The 18,921-nt window shown below is 38.9% G+C and overlaps 1 protein-coding gene and 6 non-coding genes across 10 annotated transcripts in view; all 7 read right to left on the bottom strand.

Annotated features, from left to right (window-relative positions):
• The window catches only part of trpm7 (transient receptor potential cation channel, subfamily M, member 7), a 72,379-nt gene that overhangs the window by 26,500 nt on the left and 26,958 nt on the right, over nucleotides 1–18,921 (bottom strand). For all 4 annotated transcript variants that reach the window (XM_026172470.1, XM_026172452.1, XM_026172461.1 and 1 more), the window contains exons 4-9: nucleotides 17,590–17,797; nucleotides 16,964–17,177; nucleotides 12,998–13,122; nucleotides 12,669–12,840; nucleotides 5,415–5,589; nucleotides 874–997 (exon numbers count right to left, since the gene is read on the bottom strand). In XM_026172470.1, the coding sequence (XP_026028255.1) occupies nucleotides 874–997; nucleotides 5,415–5,589; nucleotides 12,669–12,840; nucleotides 12,998–13,122; nucleotides 16,964–17,177; nucleotides 17,590–17,797 (1,018 nt within the window). The remainder of the gene's footprint in view (nucleotides 1–873; nucleotides 998–5,414; nucleotides 5,590–12,668; nucleotides 12,841–12,997; nucleotides 13,123–16,963; nucleotides 17,178–17,589; nucleotides 17,798–18,921) is intronic.
• On the bottom strand, nucleotides 6,487–6,592 carry LOC113028060 (U6 spliceosomal RNA). Its single transcript, XR_003273182.1, has one exon. It is a non-coding gene; the product is annotated as a U6 spliceosomal RNA (small nuclear RNA).
• On the bottom strand, nucleotides 7,054–7,159 carry LOC113028067 (U6 spliceosomal RNA). The gene has a single exon (XR_003273184.1). It is a non-coding gene; the product is annotated as a U6 spliceosomal RNA (small nuclear RNA).
• On the bottom strand, nucleotides 8,569–8,674 carry LOC113028056 (U6 spliceosomal RNA). The gene has a single exon (XR_003273181.1). It is a non-coding gene; the product is annotated as a U6 spliceosomal RNA (small nuclear RNA).
• LOC113028052 (U6 spliceosomal RNA) lies at nucleotides 9,137–9,242 on the bottom strand. The gene has a single exon (XR_003273180.1). It is a non-coding gene; the product is annotated as a U6 spliceosomal RNA (small nuclear RNA).
• LOC113028064 (U6 spliceosomal RNA) lies at nucleotides 9,705–9,810 on the bottom strand. Its single transcript, XR_003273183.1, has one exon. It is a non-coding gene; the product is annotated as a U6 spliceosomal RNA (small nuclear RNA).
• LOC113028047 (U6 spliceosomal RNA) lies at nucleotides 10,273–10,378 on the bottom strand. Its single transcript, XR_003273179.1, has one exon. It is a non-coding gene; the product is annotated as a U6 spliceosomal RNA (small nuclear RNA).

The following is an 18,921-nucleotide window of genomic DNA, read 5'->3' as shown; positions in this document are numbered from 1 at the left end:
CAGAAGAGATGTGAAATATAATACAATTTGCACCAGCATTTGTGCTCATTATCTCTCTCAATCCATCTCTACAAAGAAACACAAAATCCTTATTTTTAGGCTCAAATAACCTTCTCTTCTCTTATGTCTTTATTGTCCAGTACCAATCAAAATCTATAAGTGTAATTACAAATAAAGGTCTCGATGTCCTACTTTTATTTTATTTTATTTCTTAATTATGAAAGTAAAAACTTTTACTGATTTAGATCAATTTTAAGTAAAACTGTGCAATTGCCAAAAATTAGATTCAATTCTATTTTTTTCATAGCTGTTGGAAGACATATGATTCTGATATGGATTAATTGTTATGCCTTTTGTCTTTCTTTTCCTGGAGAGTGCTTCTGCTCTTCTCTTTAACCTCAAAGTTGTAATTCATTCAGTTTTGAAACCAATTCTGCTATTTAGGAAGACTCGTGTTTAAAAAAAAAAAGTAAGATCTATCAAAAGTTGAGTTTTATCGCAGTATTAAGGATATCAAAATGTAAACAAACAGAACGAAAGAAGAACAAAATACAAGGTTATACGCCACAAATTACTGGTAAGGTTATGCTTTTGCTTGCATCTCTCAAACCCTTCCTCGGTGGTGTGTCTTTCTGTCAAGGTAAAGTTTCAGCTTTGTTTGGGTGGGGAGGCCCATGGTATCATACTTTGAAAACCCCCTGTTTAGGTTGAAATCTAAACCACCTTCTTTCACAATTTCTGGTGCTTTTAGTTTTTATACATTTCTGTTTAGTCCCTCTGAACTTCCCAAATCACTGTCACTGTGGGAGAAAATGAGTGAATATAAATAAGAATTAAGAGCAACTAAATGTGATTAAGAAAGTGAAAGTTTACCAGTTCTTTGCTCTTCATGCACTCCATCAGAGTCTGAAAGAGATGGATTGCTTCACCTTGGCTGAAGTTGAAGGTTTTCTTGATGGTTGCAATAATGTCTGTTTCCACTCCATCAGGGAGGCCGCTGTGGAAAAGTTAAACTGCTAAAATACACAGCTATAAAATGCTTTATGGGTTTGATTCCATCATATTACCCATATAACACTTGTTTAGCAATATTAATATGATTGTGTTTTAGGGTTGCATGAAGTTCTAGACTAGTACTGGTGAAAGAAGGAACAATTTATCCAAAGAGCTACACAAATGTCTTGTCTTAATGTTGTGATACACTACTCCTTTTGTCCTAGGAAAACAAATAGATCCTTAATAATGAATAAACTAAAGATGAACCTTTTCAGCCATATTTTTATGCTTTGAATGCACTCCAGTGGCACTGCATGATAAAAAATACTTTTTCAGTCCTATACTTCGCCTTGGAGCAACCCCTTATTTCATCCTAGTGTTTCTCAAACTGTGGGGCAGATCCCACTGGTGGATCACAGAGAGGCAAGTGTAAAATATGAAGTAAACTATGACTTTTTAATTTTAAGGGAAAATGAGAAACACTCGTTTTAAATCGTCTCAGGAGCTCGTCTCTGCTTTTACGATTGATATGGTTCTGTTTGGTTTATCAAATGGTGACCAGGTTGAACTGAAGCCCAAATGGGAGATTTAAAGTATATTTGGGCCCTGTTCATAAGGGGAGAGAGGAGCAAAGAGATTTAGAGACAGAGTGGTGCTGCGTCTGCAATAATGTAAATGCTGTACTGGTGTGCCATGGTGACAAGAAAGCTGTGCATGAAAGTGAAGCTGTTAATTTACTGGCCCTTCTACATTCCCATCTTCAGAAATAACATTTCCTGTTCCAATAACATAAATAATAAGCTTAAACACCATGTTTAAATTAGAGATGGCACGATACCACTTTTTTATGTCCGATACCGATACCGATATCATAAATTTGGATATCTGCCGATACCGATATGAATCCGATATAGTGTTTTTTAATCAACAAAACTGTTTTTTAAAATATCTTGCTGCATTTTGCAAGTCTGCAAGTTCATACTCAAGTTTAAAACAACAACTACACTAAAGCTATTCTGTTATACCTGTATACAAAAAAAATATTTCATATTTCAGCAATACTGATCAATCTAATAAACTTAGACCTACACCATCCTCCCTATTCTGGTATTTTAAAGAGTACTTAGCGTAAATATTAAGCAACCTAACTAATACGGTTCCAACTCCCAGCAACAACAAAAATAAATAAATAAAAAATAAGGAACCACCCCTCACGCGCCACCTCATGATGCTTAATCGACGTAATCAACCTTAATTTGATGCAGTGTGAAAAAAAATGCACAGAAATCAATTATTTTTCAAGAAATATTAAATAGATTCAACATCTTTCTTCAACAAAATTGCAGACTGCACAGATGGTACCTTCCCAAAGTAAAAAGTACTATAGCTTACTAGGGTATATAGTAGACTTAATAGTCACTATATACAGTAATTGACTTCTATTCATTTTACATCAAATTAAAACTTTGGGTGTCAGATAATTATTTATTAAAAGCTCGACATTTTAAATGAGAATAAGAAAGAAAAGTATGTCTTTGTGCCCCCTTTTCCCTGTTCATGCCCTATCGGCCCCCCTGGCTAAACTTTGCTAGATCCGCCCCTGCACAGTTACCAGCGTCAGCTACATAGAAAAAGATCCTGGTGTAGAAAGAAATATTAAATAAATTCTAACAACAGCTTATCAAGCTTAAACGTTCTGCTGTTGTTCAGCCGCTGGTTTCCTCTTTCTGGTGCAAAGTGGGCCAAAAACAAACAAGAGACACGGACTCGCGACAGAAAAGCAGATCAGCTGATCATTTAAGCAGTTTCACGATTGAAGTAGCAGCCGGAGAGCGAGAGGCAGTCGCTTGTTAAGCTTAACGTGGGAATGCTTTACAAACATTCAGAGATGGACTTACACACTTGCTTTACTTCTCTCGGGGATAACTTTGTCGGAGATGAAATGCCAGGTTGCTAGTGAAGCTCCAAATGCTATCCAGACCACCGACAGGTCCGGCATGCCACAGCTGCTCTATCACGTGATGCATACTGCTCCGACTGCTAACGTTCTGAGGTGAGTTACGGCGTGTTGCAAGTTTTGCGAGGTGCTTTCGTGATATTTAATGGATCGGATTACATTTTTTATTTTTCTCCGATATCCGATCCAGTAATTTAGGTCAGTATCGGACCGATACCGATACGTAATATCGGATCGGTCCATCTCTAGTTTAAATACTGCAGTTCTACAATCACTTCATGTATTTTAATACTATTTTGCAAATGTCTTTTTTTCTTTATTTTATTACATATTCTACCTCATATACTCAATTTAATTTCACTTCAAATCATCAAACAAGTCCTATTCTTATTGTAAAACCCAATGCTACTGACATATACATATCTCTTGTGTTTCATAAAAATGCCTGAATGTTTGTGTGAACGGAGCTATTTACAAGTCGGAAATAGATGTCAGAAATAAATAAAAGCCACAAAAAGTATTGTTATCAAAACAAAGTTAAAAGAAAGACAAAAAGGAAGGAAAAATTGTGTCAATTAAAGCAGCAAATTATTTAGCAATAACAGTATCATGATTCAGAAATAGTCTCACTTAGACAACTTTGAAGATTTTAAATGCACACTGGAAGTTAGAGCTGGGCGATAGAACGATAACGATATGTATCGCGATATAACTTTTTCTCGATAGAAAAATTAAACTATCGCGATAGACCTCGCCGCTCTTGTCCTCTTAAAAAAAAGAAAAAAAAAAAGAACAGCCAATCCAAATTACGTAGCGCAGAGCTGAACCAATCACAGCCGCAGCGTCACGTCACGTGACTTGTTACGTACAGCACAAGTGCCGAGCCGCACATGTGTATTTGTTTGGGAAGCAGCCAGCCACCGTACCGCCCGGGTAATGGAGGAAATGAGTGTGCCGACTAGAAAAATCAACCGAGCGTGACCGAAGGTTACCGAAGAGAAAACAGATGATGGTTCCAATGCCGGAGAGATTGTCGAACGGAAGAGCCATAGAAGTTCCGTAGTGTGAAGGTATTTCGGCTATTTCAAGTCTGACAAAAAACAGAGTAGCGTTCACTGTAAATTGTGCCGAAAACAAGTCTGGAAATACAATAAACTGGTGCATGCGCTACGTCCACACGTACCCGGGTATTTTTGAAAATGCAGATTTTTCTATGCGTTTTCACCTTTCGTCCACACGTAAACAGCGTTTTTGGTCACTGAAAACGAAGATTTTTGAAAACTCCGTTTTTGCATTTACGTGTGGACCAGAAAAACGGAGAAAACGCAGCGTCAAATGTGTGCGCATTTTTTGACGTCACACTGTGCGCCACGTTATTGTGTCAGTGAAATGAATTTCTACAATACTGTTACTGTTAATTCTACTCTCTGCGGTGTTTAAATGCTTACATATACACACAGTTACTGTCCCTCCACACATACGACTCGGTTCTGCTTCTATGCCCCAGCTTTGTTTCCTTTTTCCCCACCGAGGCTTCTAGACTTCTGATTGGCCAACATTTAGGCACGGTTAGGAATCTAGCTCCACCTGCTGCTTTGGCATGTTCATAGCAGCGTTTTCCTTCATTTCTGCCTTTATGTGTGGACGGGATTATTTTTTAAAACGAAAACGGAAAATCTCAGTTTTCAAAAATACCCGTGTACGTGTGGACGTAGCCTCAGTCTCTGACTGGAAGCGCTAATTCGTCATTCGGCTTTTGTCAGACTAAAGTAACTGTTAAAACTGTTTGAAAAGCTAAGCTATACAACAAGGAGAGATTGAGAATTTCCTTTTAGTTCTCAGTTTATTTGATATTGACAAAAGTTAGTCAATTTTGTCTGTTCTTCTGTAAAACAAACTAAGATTTATTTTTAGAATTAATATTTTGTTTCTAAGTGGAATTGACAATTTAGTCTGTTTCGTTTGTACTATTTTGAAACTTAAACGCTTTAGCGGCTGCCTTTTGTGTAGTTTGCAATATTTGCCTTTATTTATCTGAAAAGGTCTCATGTTCCTTAAGTACATCTACCCTGTTGAACTTATTATGGGAAATAAATATTTAAATAAAAACAAGCTGCTGATTATTTCACATTTTACTTGTGAGCAACAGCACATTTAAATCTTAGAAATATAGTTATTTGGCTTATATCGTGATAGATATCGTTATCGCCTGAAATGAAAAAAACATATCGTGATATGAAAAAAATCTTATATCGCCCAGCTCTACTGGAAGTTTTAATAAAATGACTGAAATCCTTCAACTTTCTTTGGTTGCATATAGGGTTCCTCAGCATTTGCGGTTTACTGTTAAGTTTTGCTTTTCATATCTAAAATTTAAGTTGAAATTTTAATTTTTATCCAGTAAATTCTACTGTTGGCAAATTTTGGTTGTTTTCATGGCATCAGTGAATGTTCATCCTACCCGCCCTCCTCGGTTTGCTTGTGGACGTAGGCCAATATGTCAGCAGCTCTGCCGGTCCCCTCACACACCACCACTGGGACAGGAGGACTCTCCTGAAGGTACTCCAGCACAGTCAGGATCACATTGGGACCACCCTCAAAGATCAAGGCTACGACAGGAACCCCTTGACCAATTCCTTGGGGGAAAAAAACAAAAATAAATAATGAATATGCATCAGATAATTATGTTACTTAAAATAACTCCCTTTTATTTCAATCTGATTTGAGTGAAACAACTTCAAAAGACTGACAGTTTTACAGGTACTGACATGATATTTGCCAAGAAAATTTAAGAATTTTCTTTTGTTTTTACAGTTTAGAGTCCATCCATTATCTTCCGTGGGGGGCTGGAACCTAACAAAGCCTATCCCAGCTACCGTAGGGTGAATTTCACCTAAACTAAAAACATTTCCAGGTTCCATTTGATCTCATATTTTGTCAAAATGAACACAAACAATATTCTTGTGTGCTGAGCAAAAGCACAAAACAACAAGGCAGATGTGGAAAAAATTTAGAATTTAAAAATTTGCCTCAAAGAGCAAGTTTCGGTTTACTTTAACTGCTTAAAGGACATTTGGAAATTAATAAGAAACTATCTAAGCAAGATTAGAGTGGAAAGTGAGGATCCTGTGATATATGACACGAAAGAAGCCAGCATGCTTGATCAGGCAGAAACAGGGAAAGAAGCATTGAATTTTGATATCATATCGTGATTGAAGAATAATTCCTGTGTTTATTTGATCATTTATTCTTGGCCGACACTGATCTCAAACAAAGAAACAAAAAAAAAAAAACTCTTCTCCCTCTGGGAATGCCTACGCGAATTGGGAAGGTGGAGAAAGACAACTTAAGAAGTCACTAGCACTGCGGTCAGACGGATTGCAATCTGTCACTAAAGACAAAAAAAATTTAGGCCCACGTCCTTTACCCTAACAATGAACTCGAAGAGCATAATTGTAACAATTGTAATATTTTATGATTTATAGTTATCAGGGGTAAAGGGCTTTACACATTTACTATTGCAGAACGACACAAAAAATTTGGAACGCTTCACGAATTTGCGTGTCATCCTTGCGCAGGGGCCATGCTAATCTTCTCTGTATCATATCCAATTTAGCGTACGCGCTTGCCGAAGCAAGCACGCTTACCATCAGGCGGGGCTTGCTATATATCAGCCTGCTGGAACACGCCACACCTTATCGCGGTGCCCCCTGCATAGCTGCAGGCTCTCGTAACCAAGGCATTTAAATATGCATTTATACATTTGGAAATGATACATTTACTCTTGCTGAACTCGACACAAGAAAGATCAACACCAACTGCTGACAAATTCTTGTCAAATTACTCAAAAAGAACAAATACAGAATAAAAGGGGGAGGAGCCCAAACCGCTCTCAGGCCACATAGTTAACTCGTACCTCGAGGCCAAGTGCCCAATCACAGCCTAGCAAACGACAACTCTGTCAATGTAGAAGGGAAAACAAACAAAACAAAAGACCCAGCGTTTGACTGCTGAATGAGCTCCAGGTTGACCCATACTGCGTCAACGCGTTCATGTAACAGCTGGAAGCCAGAAAAGCACGGCAAGAAGTGCTCAGAGAGAAAAATTTGGAACGCTTCACGAATTTGCGTGTCATCCTTGCGCAGGGGCCATACTAATCTTCTCTGTATCGTATCCAATTTAGCGTACGCGCTTGCCGAAGCAAGCACGCTTACCATCAGGTGGGGCTTGCTATATATAAGCCCGCTGGAACACGCCGCACCTTATCGCGGTGCCCCCTGCATAGCTGCAGGCTCTCGTAACCAAGGCATTTAAATATGCATTTATACATTTGGAATTGATACATTTACCGTATTTCCCGGACTACAAAGCGCACCTGAATATTAGCCGCACAAGCTAAAATCAGGGGAAAATCCTGTTTTGTACATACATTAGCCGCACCTGACTAAAAGCCGCAGGTGTTTCAATGTTGACTTATCATATGTAAGAGAATATGCACAAAGGGAATTGTCAGGAAAGAGATGGCTGTTTGGAGACACACCCCTTTTATTAATATTTTGAAAAACAAGTTATGGGTACATATTTGCACATGTAGTACATAACAGTAACCTACAGCACACCAGAAAAATAGATTCGGACTACCTTTTAGGCTCAGGTGCAGTGACACGGCTGTAACAAGAAGAAAAGTCAGTCATTCACCATCTTTCTCTTCTTCCTGCGCTCTAAAACCACCAAAGTCCTCTTCTCCAATGTCGGATACAAACAGGCTCAGGATGGCTTCGTCATCCACTCTCCGCTTCTCTCCTTCGTTGTCACTTTCAAAACCAAAGAAATCCTCGTTGTCAGTGTCAGAGTCGAACACCCTCAGAAGGGCCGTGGCGGTGTCCTCCTCTCCATCATGCAGCAGTCCAGCCCTTCAAAATCCGTTGGTGATCGTGGATGTTTTCGCACTTTTCCACGCTATCAGAATCCACTGGTGGAGTTGGGCATAACTTGCTTTTCGCAAGTTTATCGCCGCTCGTCATCCATGCCTCCCGCTGAATGCGTAGCGCTACTTTGAAGTTTGTTTTTCGCGCTACTTCGTACGGCACTACGTTGCCTGGCGGACGGACATGTGACTAACATACCACTCTTGAACCCCGATCCTTCCGCCAGGCAACGTAGTGCCGTACAACAGCGGAACAAACAAAACAAATCGTCTTACGATATCACAAAAATCATGGAAAATCCTTCATAGCTGCAGGCTCTCGTAACCAAGGCATTTAAATATGCATTTATACATTTGGAATTGATACATTTACTCTTGCTGAACTCGACACAAGAAAGATCAACACCAACTGCTGACAAATTCTTGTCAAATTACTCAAAAAGAACAAATACAGAACAAAAAGGGGGAGGAGCCCAAACCGCTCTCAGGCCACATAGTTAACTTGTACCTCGAGGCCAAGTGCCCAATCACAGCCTAGCAAATGACAACTCTGTCAATGTAGAAGGGAAAACAAAACAAAAGACCCAGCATTTGACTGCTGAATGAGCTCCAGGTTGACCCATACCGCGTCAACGCGTTCGTGTAATAGCTGGAAGCCAGAAAAGCACGGCAAGAAGTGCTCAGAGAGAAAAATTTGGAACGCTTCACGAATTTGCGTGTCATCCTTGCGCAGGGGCCATGCTAATCTTCTCTGTATCGTATCCAATTTAGCGTACGCGCTTGCCGAAGCAAGCACGCTTACCATCAGGTGGGGCTTGCTATATATCAGCCTGCTGGAACACGCCGCACCTTATCGCGGTGCCCCCTTCATAGCTGCAGGCTCTCGTAACCAAGGCATTTAAATATGCATTTATACATTTGGAATTGATACATTTACTCTTGCTGAACTCGACACAAGAAAGATCAACACCAACTGCTGACAAATTCTTGTCAAATTACTCAAAAAGAACAAATACAGAATAAAAGGGGGAGGAGCCCAAACCGCTCTCAGGCCACATAGTTAACTCGTACCTCGAGGCCAAGTGCCCAATCACAGCCTAGCAAACGACAACTCTGTCAATGTAGAAGGGAAAACAAAACAAAACAAAAGACCCAGCATTTGACTGCTGAATGAGCTCCAGGTTGACCCATACCGCGTCAACTCGTTCATGTAATAGCTGGAAGCCAGAAAAGCACGGCAAGAAGTGCTCAGAGAGAAAAATTTGGAACGCTTCACGAATTTGCGTGTCATCCTTGCGCAGGGGCCATGCTAATCTTCTCTGTATCGTATCCAATTTAGCGTACGCGCTTGCCGAAGCAAGCACGCTTACCATCAGGTGGGGCTTGCTATATATCAGCCTGCTGGAACACGCCGCACCTTATCGCGGTGCCCCCTTCATAGCTGCAGGCTCTCGTAACCAAGGCATTTAAATATGCATTTATACATTTGGAATTGATACATTTACTCTTGCTGAACTCGACACAAGAAAGATCAACACCAACTGCTGACAAATTCTTGTCAAATTACTCAAAAAGAACAAATACAGAATAAAAGGGGGAGGAGCCCAAACCGCTCTCAGGCCACATAGTTAACTTGTACCTCGAGGCCAAGTGCCCAATCACAGCCTAGCAAACGACAACTCTGTCAATGTAGAAGGGAAAACAAAACAAAACAAAAGACCCAGCATTTGACTGCTGAATGAGCTCCAGGTTGACCCATACCGTGTCAAGTCGTTCATGTAATAGCTGGAAGCCAGAAAAGCACGGCAAGAAGTGCTCAGAGAGGAAAATTTGGAACGCTTCACGAATTTGCGTGTCATCCTTGCGCAGGGGCCATGCTAATCTTCTCTGTATCGTATCCAATTTAGCGTACGCGCTTGCCGAAGCAAGCACGCTTACCATCAGGCGGGGCTTGCTATATATCAGCCTGCTGGAACACGCCGCACCTTATCGCGGTGCCCCCTGCATAGCTGCAGGCTCTCGTAACCAAGGCATTTAAATATGCATTTATACATTTGGAATTGATACATTTACTCTTGCTGAACTCGACACAAGAAAGATCAACACCAACTGCTGACAAATTCTTGTCAAATTACTCAAAAAGAACAAATACAGAATAAAAGGGGGAGGAGCCCAAACCGCTCTCAGGCCACATAGTTAACTCGTACCTCGAGGCCAAGTGCCCAATCACAGCCTAGCAAACGACAACTCTGTCAATGTAGAAGGGAAAACAAAACAAAACAAAAGACCCAGCATTTGACTGCTGAATGAGCTCCAGGTTGACCCATACCGCGTCAACTCGTTCGTGTAATGGCTGGAAGCCAGAAAAGCACGGCAAGAAGTGCTCAGAGAGAAAAATTTGGAACGCTTCACGAATTTGCGTGTCATCCTTGCGCAGGGGCCATGCTAATCTTCTCTGTATCGTATCCAATTTAGCGTACGCGCTTGCCGAAGCAAGCACGCTTACCATCAGGTGGGGCTTGCTATATATCAGCCTGCTGGAACACGCCGCACCTTATCGCGGTGCCCCCTGCATAGCTGCAGGCTCTCGTAACCAAGGCATTTAAATATGCATTTATACATTTGGAATTGATACATTTACTCTTGCTGAACTCGACACAAGAAAGATCAACACCAACTGCTGACAAATTCTTGTCAAATTACTCAAAAAGAACAAATACAGAATAAAAGGGGGAGGAGCCCAAACCGCTCTCAGACCACATAGTTAACTCGTACCTCGAGGCCAAGTGCCCAATCACAGCCTAGCAAATGACAACTCTGTCAATGTAGAAGGGAAAACAAAACAAAAGACCCAGCATTTGACTGCTGAATGAGCTCCAGGTTGACCCATACTGTGTCAATGCGTTGCCAAAGCAAGCACGCTTACCATCAGCTCAGGTCATACAGCATAAAAGTGGGCAGAGGCCAAATCAGAAATTTCTGTTTCCGTATCTTCCTTTTGCATCCCTGTATTCCCTCTCCAATAAGATATTTAAATACCCTCACAGGATAATATTTATGCTCTGTTTCCTGGTCTAAAATGCTCCGCTTTTAATTTGTCAAAATTTAATTTTTTATCGATGTAGTTAGATGACAGGTACTGAATCATTTGTTAGACGGTTTCATTTTCTGTCTAAGGTTTAGTGGGGCATGATCACTGATGATTAATTTGTTTTTGTTTTTTTACATTTCATAATCATGTGTTAAAATTATGAAATTACGTGTTAAAAAGAAAATTCACAGACTAGAGGGGGGAAAAAAACTTATACAGGCCAATTCCTTGTGAAATGGACAGTGTAATCAAAGACTGCCTCAACTAAAACCAATCATTAAAATGTTTTTATTCATGTAGATTTTAATGTTTGTTTAGTGTTGGAGCCCATCTGTCTGTTACCCCTTTTGACAAATAGAAAAGTTTGTGAGTGAAGAAGAAAAATTGTCAAAGACTAGATAAATAAATGCAATAGACATAATTATTATCATTAAACCATTGTTAATATTGACTACAGACAGATGTCTGTATACACGTGTGGTGAATGATGTTTGTGTAATCATACCATTTGTGATAACAGAAACAGAAGAAAAAATATGGCATAAAAATGAACAGAAGACCAAAACCGAGATAATTAAACAAAAAGGGACACTATAGCGCTTTAGATCTCAAGCCATTTCAGTCTATGTTAGTTTAGAAGCCGGAGAAAACTGCTAAGGAGTGGGGAGATGCAGCAAATGATTGGTAAAATACTCTGTGAGTAAAAAGGAAGCGATTCAGATTTGGGTTGGGGAACTAGAAAAGCAATTGGGTCACATTTTTGTTACAGTAGAGTTTTCATCAATTATATCTTTTATGTGATTTATATAGGTTCTTTGATGCCAAGGCTGTCTGCCTTGGCATATTGTATATGTTCATTACGTTTATAATGTCCAAACTTGGTGACATTCAGTGTAGGATGTTATGTTACTTTTTTTATTTTTTTATTTCCAGTTTACACAGTGAGATGTGATGCTACTGACAGGGGGCGGGGGGAGGGGGGGGTTGTAGTTCTAGTCTCGTCACCATGAAATTCATCTGTTCTACGTTCCTGTATGCTGGAAACGACCAGGGTGTCCCTATTGCTGCTTGTTTTCAAGTCCAGAATATAGTTTCTTTCATTTTACTTTCAGCTATGATAATGTTCAGTTGGGTGGTGAGAGTAAAGGTTTGTAGTGTATTATTATCATCTTTGACCAGTGCTTCTTTCTGGCCCTAGTTAAACTCCAGACTATCACTTTATGCTTGAAACACATTATGCAGGATTTCTATTAAAGAGTCGGTTTAAAATCCAGATAGTGTTGGTTCTATGGATAAGAGCAAAATCTGAATCTGGTAAAGATTCAGGAGTGTTTAGCAATTTATGTCAGAGTCTTTTTAGAGGTTTGTGAACCAGCCCTGGTTTTCTTTTCTTGTGTTTGTTGTTAATGGTAGAAGAAGTGACTGATTAATTTGTCCAACTCATAGTTCCAAAGGTAGTGCGAAGTCTGAGATTTTTGAATATATTTACAGTGCAATGTTGAGTCTTGTGTCAATCTCACAAGTGTGGCATTCATGGACACATCACACAGTCTTCACCTGCACCAGAACAGCACACATTCAGCTGCAATGGGACTTATGTATGTTGATATCTGTTTGTGTGTGTGAGTGTATGCATGCTCTTTTGTTGCAGCACTAAGCATGTACTTTTACATTAATGACCAAAAAAAAGTTCTTACTGGCATGTATTTTTTGGAGGTTGATATGCTTCTCCAGTTCCCGCCGCAATGTTACTTCAGCGCCATACTTTCCCACCGTCCCATCATCCACAAGGAGGAAATGGGAATGCAGGCTGTTGAGAACGTTTAGTTTGCTGAGAGGATTCAGTAGTGTCTGATATGGAGCAATAATCTGCAGTGTGGAAAAGAGCAGCCATTAACAGCAAGAAAAGTAAAGGAAAAAAAGGAGACTATACACACATATATACATATATCTTTATATGCACACATAAATTACAACTTCTGTGGCGCATTAACATTCAGGTTAGTCACAATAAGCTGCATCTTACGTCTCTGCCGATGAGATCGTTCCTGTTTTCAATCACTCCCCAGGGTGCAATCCCGATAGTGCAAATTTTCTTTGATGATCTTGAACAGTGTTCTTTGAGAGCATCTCCCACATGTTTTGCTACACCTTCAGAAACAAATAAAAAAAGTAAGCTTTTATTCTTTCTTTAAAAAAAGGTTTCCACTGCTAAATATTCCTTATTATTATTAGAAATAAAACTGTCCACCCAAGTCACATATCTCAGCATAATCTTTCACCTTTAAAAATGCATTTTATAGATATATTTAATCAATGTTGTGAAAAGAAATGGACAACCTCCATCTGACTTTCAGACACTAAAAACATTGGATGGGTTAAACTATAATACATCATATCAGCAGATTTATGAAAGATGCCTAAAGGATGCTCAAAATCTACCTACTAACAGTCTATATTTAAAGTAACCTCGACAATAAGGTTGGGTGATATGTAAAATGTTTCCAACCGACATTCATCAGGCCAATAAATGACAATAGGCGATATATTCACCTGACTTTTTCGTGACATTTTGATGGGCAGAACTTATTTGCGCGTTAAGAACATAGAAGAAGTCCAAACATGGAGGGCTTAGTTGCAGCTGAATGAGTTTTAGTAGATATTTCACTTCTTTATTTTAGATTTTAACTTTTAACATTTGAAGTGGTTGTCGCCACAATCCGCCACACTTTTCAGTCACACTTCCTTAGTTTTTCTGATGTTAGTTTGTCATGCTTTAATGATATGTGAACATCTTTTGTACATGTTTTCATATGATATTTAACATCAGTTTGTTTTAAATGTTTTTCTTCTTCACTGTCTGTCTGTATAATAATTAATGTTGCTAATGCACGATGTAAGGTGCTGCACAGTAAAGCAGCATGATTCATTATTGATGAATGTGATAAGCGGTTTTAAAATGCGTTTGTTACTAATTTTGGTCATTTTCTATTAAACAGTTCTCAAATTTAACTAAACACTTCAGTGTTTCTTAGCTTTAGACTAGTTGTGGATTACTGTGCTTTTCCATAGAGGCATGCTTTTACTTCACTGCCAGTGTATTTGGGATCATTCTGAAAAACCAAAGCCGTTGCCAATCAGATGCTTTCCAGATGTTATTGCATAGTGAATCAAAATCTGACTACTTTTCTGGGTTCATCATTCCATCAATTTTTACAAGGTCTCCAACACTGAAATGCAGCCCAAAACCTCCTATGTTTTACAGACAGCTGTAGACATTCACGGTTGTGCCTCTCTCATGCCTTCCTCTATGTATAATCATCACAATTTAAACCAAACATTTCTAATTCAGCACTCTATAAGGCCTGTTGCCACTGATTTTCAGTTTGCATACCTTAGCCAGTTCTCTCTGTTTCCACTCCTTTAAAAATGGCTTCTCGACAGCCACTCTTCCAACTGAGAAAAACTCCAGCGAAGCTTCAGTGAACAGTAGATGGCTCAACTGAAAGGCTGGATGAATTTTCTATTTCTTAAAAGACTGTTGATCTGCTACAGGAGATTCTTTTTTAAGACCTGCTACTTCTTTTGTCCTCCATTTGTCCAATCTTCTCAATTTTTTTTAAGGACCCTGCACACAATGTCAAGACATGCTAAGGTTTGGGCTAACATTTCTTTGAGAACTACCTTGTTGGTGCAAGAATACAATTCTATGCCCATCAAACTGTTATCTTTGGCCTTTTTCATAGATTCACCTAAAGAAATAAGAGAAAATTAAGCGTTTTAAAAAGCCTAAACCTACAATTTAGATTTGTATGGTTAATATTAGTTCTTTGCTAATTTGTCTGTTGTGTGCAGACACAACACTGGTCCATCACCTTTTTTAATACTTGAATGATTCATAGGTCAGATTTAATTGGCTTAACAAATCTGTTTGGGGTTGTGTGAGAAAGGCCAACTGGCATAAAAATCTGCCAAATCATAAATGCAGAGCTACCCGTTGTGGCGACCCCATGGAAATAGGGGAGCAGCAGATGTAGTTTTATTAAGTGATAAATCTACCATTAGTTTATGTTTTTCAATTTTCTCTCATTCTTAGACAAAATAACAGCCCATGTTCCTCTCTTGTTCTCTGTTCATTAAAGTACATGCATTGCTGTCAGGTAGCAGAGTCCAAATAAATAAAAATAAGTCCAAATAAAAGAAACAGGAAGAAAAAAAACCCAGAGTGTTAATGACCAAAATGCCACTGATGGGACCAGCTCACAACAAGTACATTAGCCCTGGAGTTGTTTGTGAACCACAATCCTCACTTGTTGGATCCTATAAATTCAGCAGTAATTTGTGAGCCGGGAGACCATCCCAACTGGCCAAAGTACCAGAGATGGATTAAAAGTAATCACCGGTCTGAGTAATTGACCCTGTGAGTAATGATTTAAACACTATGATCAGACCACAACATCTTAACGCCATACTGTGGCTGCAAACACACATCAGCCTCGACTCACAACCAAATGACACGGTTAGAGAACTTCTGCTACATCAGCGAATCACCATTAACGGGCTGTTTATTTGTGTAGGATTGCATGGCTAAGAGTCTTCCAAAGAAAAATGCCTTTTAAGAATTTGTTAATATATAGAAATTATAATTATTATCATTAGAATTAAAAATTAATAATAATAATAATAATAATAATAATAATAATAAAAAAGCATGTTTATTCAGATATATTAATAAGTGTATTTTTCATTATACCAAGAATCCGCTGACTCAACAAGGAAATTTTACATTTAATTAGGTTTGTTGTAATGACCAATTTCTCCTACGCGAGAATAGTACAGGTAACTGTCGAGTGAATTCACACCAAGTAATGTCATATATCCTGCCTCTTTCATGCTCCACCCAGGGATCACCCTTCCCCAAACCAAAGCAGAGTATTTCTAGTAGAAGACCATTTATTGTGTGCTATATGCGAAAAAGATAATCTTCCACCCAATCAAGCATAGTTGGCAATTCATTTGAAAACCAAAAGGATTTCAACAACAGATATCTTCCTATTGGTCAAACAATTGATGGGCGTTACCTTCATGAGAAGCTACATCAAATATGTTCCAGGACTGACAATCATTTTCTAGCAGCACCAAAAACAAACTACCCATGAAGTTCTGTCACCAGTTCGAACTTGCCAAACCTAATGGAGGCTGCTATGCTTTCAGCATTATGATCAACTTTTGGTTTTATTTCTAACACATTTTGTCTAATCGCGCAGCATTCAGTGATGGTTTCAGTGGTTCCATCCACCAGTAGCAAAACTAATGAAGCCTCTTGTCTCATTAAAACATAAAGATGATACCACAATGGTTTGTCACTGCTGAGAATATGAGGCCTATTAAGACTTATTCCTCAGAGTTCTTGTGCTGAGGGAATAAAGATCTATTTGTGAAAACCACATGAAAATGTTCATCCCGAGACTCTGATTTCAGTATAAAAACAAAGCTATAATGATTTAATATCCTTGAAGTGCAACTTGTTCAAAATGTATTGAGGCCAGTAACACTGAAAAGGTAGAGTCCACTCAGTGCACTGTGGCTGATAAAGTTAATCTACAGATAACGCAGTTTCTTCCCGCTGAGCACATGTTGGACAGGACTTCCTTTCCACAATGACTGAACAACCTGTTAAACATGAATCTGCAGCTTTTGTAAAAGAAGAGTTTGATCATTAACAGTCTGATTTATATAATTGTTTGGTTTCTTTTGGAGAAACAGATTTAAATATTTTTGAATATACATATAAATGTACATTGTGAGAATCTGGACATAAAAGTGTAGATTTCCAATATTTTCCCTAATTTCAACAAAAATAAAAAAATGCCTTTCCTCATTTAAAAATCAATCTGAATTGCAAGACCTTTTAAAAAATGATACAACACGCAGAAGAACTTTGTCCTTTCCACAGTATTTCAAAAAGAACAATGTTTCTCTGATTATTTACCTGTGTTAACACCACCGGTGAGAATCCAGGCCCCGGTGGTGACAGCAGCTTTGATGAGGCCCTTGCCGATCACCTGCTTAATGCGGGGGTGCAGGTCAAAGTTCTGAACTCCTCCGTGGACAGAAATGAGGATCTTGGGAAGCTCCATGTGCCACTCCTTTAGCATCAGTCGTAAAATGCTGTCTGGCCTCGTGTCATGGGACAAGCGTACATACTGTCCACAGTTTCACAAACACAAGAAAAACATGTTAGCGTAACACACAACAAAGAAAGGATGGGTCATCACACACAATAAATTTGTGTTTGGATTGAAGAAACTTGCCTTTAAATATTATAGAGAGTGAAGTGCCACGGAAAAATAAGCTAAAATCAATTGAAATACACAATCTGCACTATTTATCAAACCGTTTTTGATCAAACTGTTTTGTTTTTTTATTTCATCAAGTCGAGCCTAAAGTTGTTTACCTATAAAACTCCAAGACCAAGGATATCTATGTAGAAGTCACCACACCTTAAATACAGTGATGGAACACCCGCCCCCCCCAACACAGTTTCTATATTAATGTTAAATTAAAAAAATAAAAAAAAAAGTAAACATGAGACAGCAAAGGGGATTAGCCCCTCACCTTGGCTCTGTATGAGTGAGACCCTCCCTGGAAGTTGATGACACCATAGGCATCAGTGGGTCTGGCCTCTGTGTGTTTTTCCACTGACCACTCCTCCAGCTCGGGCATAGGCACATTGGAGCTCTCACCCAACTTCACATCTGAGTACTTGGTGGCCAAGCTGGCTGTGAAGCCAGCATGTTGGCGCACCAGCCGCCCACAGCAGCACCTTAAAAAAAAAAAAAAAAAAAAAGCCAAGATGAATTTTTCAAATGTTTGCAGTTTCAATTATTATTAGCCATGATACAATTTTGAAATAAAAAGAATAACAGGAAACCAGTAAAACAATTACAACAAGAGTTTTCAAAAGCAGAACAATAATCTAGAGAAACAAACAGTACAAGGAACAGGAATCCATGCCACACCTGATAAATATTCCTGAAGTGTTTTTCGGAAAACACTGCACTCTTCAACTGAATATTATGTTGAACTATGAATGTGAGCCTATTATTTTTTACATTATTTTCTATAAACACACATTGCGACAATGTTGGCACCTCAAAATAAACATTGCTGCGGTTTCAAATCATGCCAGCCAAGTATAAGTAGCCACTATAAATCAACAAGTTCAGGCTTTAGATTAGGTGTTTTTTTTTTCCCCTAAGATTTCCTAACATCTGTATGTGTACGAGACAACACTGTCATGTGAGGCACACAGCTCTGGCTGAGTACAGACGCCCTGTCCACCTGCAAAGCAAACCTCCTGTTTGCAATGGGCAGACAATCAAAAGCTGCACAAAAAGGCAGAGAAGCTAAAGCGGCACATCATCATTAACAAAAACTGTTTACATGTGCATAGGATCCCTTGTTCAAAATAACATCTTCCCCCAATAGGCCAGAAGATGAGATTATTAGTCATTTATTTATATATATTTTTTAAACAAGCCCCCCCCCCCCCAAAAAAATGCCAATTTAATTACAGAACGTACTCCAGCTAGATTATTAAGAATATAGGATAATTAATTTGTTTATATACAATTTATATTTTAAAAAAAAAGCTTCAGAAATAGCAGTAATGGAGAATAGTATTGGAGTGCATGCTGTGTTAGATATGGCAATTTATGTGTTAGTTTTCATTTTAACAACTTCTTAAATTAGTTGTGCTATGACTGTGCAAAACAAACCAGCGATGAATGGGAGCAGTTCAAACCCATTCCTTAAGATTATAATAACCTTTAATGTAGTACTTCTAGTGACATTTTAATCAGGAAAAAAAAACCTACTCATTAGTGAGGGTTCATTTAACCTAATCTGTTAGTTGGTGGAAACACCGTCACAGGTCCAAAAATGACC

The sequence above is a fragment of the Astatotilapia calliptera genome, chromosome 1 (genome assembly GCF_900246225.1).
Source record: "Astatotilapia calliptera chromosome 1, fAstCal1.2, whole genome shotgun sequence".
NCBI lineage: Eukaryota > Metazoa > Chordata > Actinopteri > Cichliformes > Cichlidae > Astatotilapia > Astatotilapia calliptera.
The sequence above is the reverse complement of the archived record's forward strand: the minus strand, read 5'-3'. Positions and strand labels throughout refer to the sequence as shown.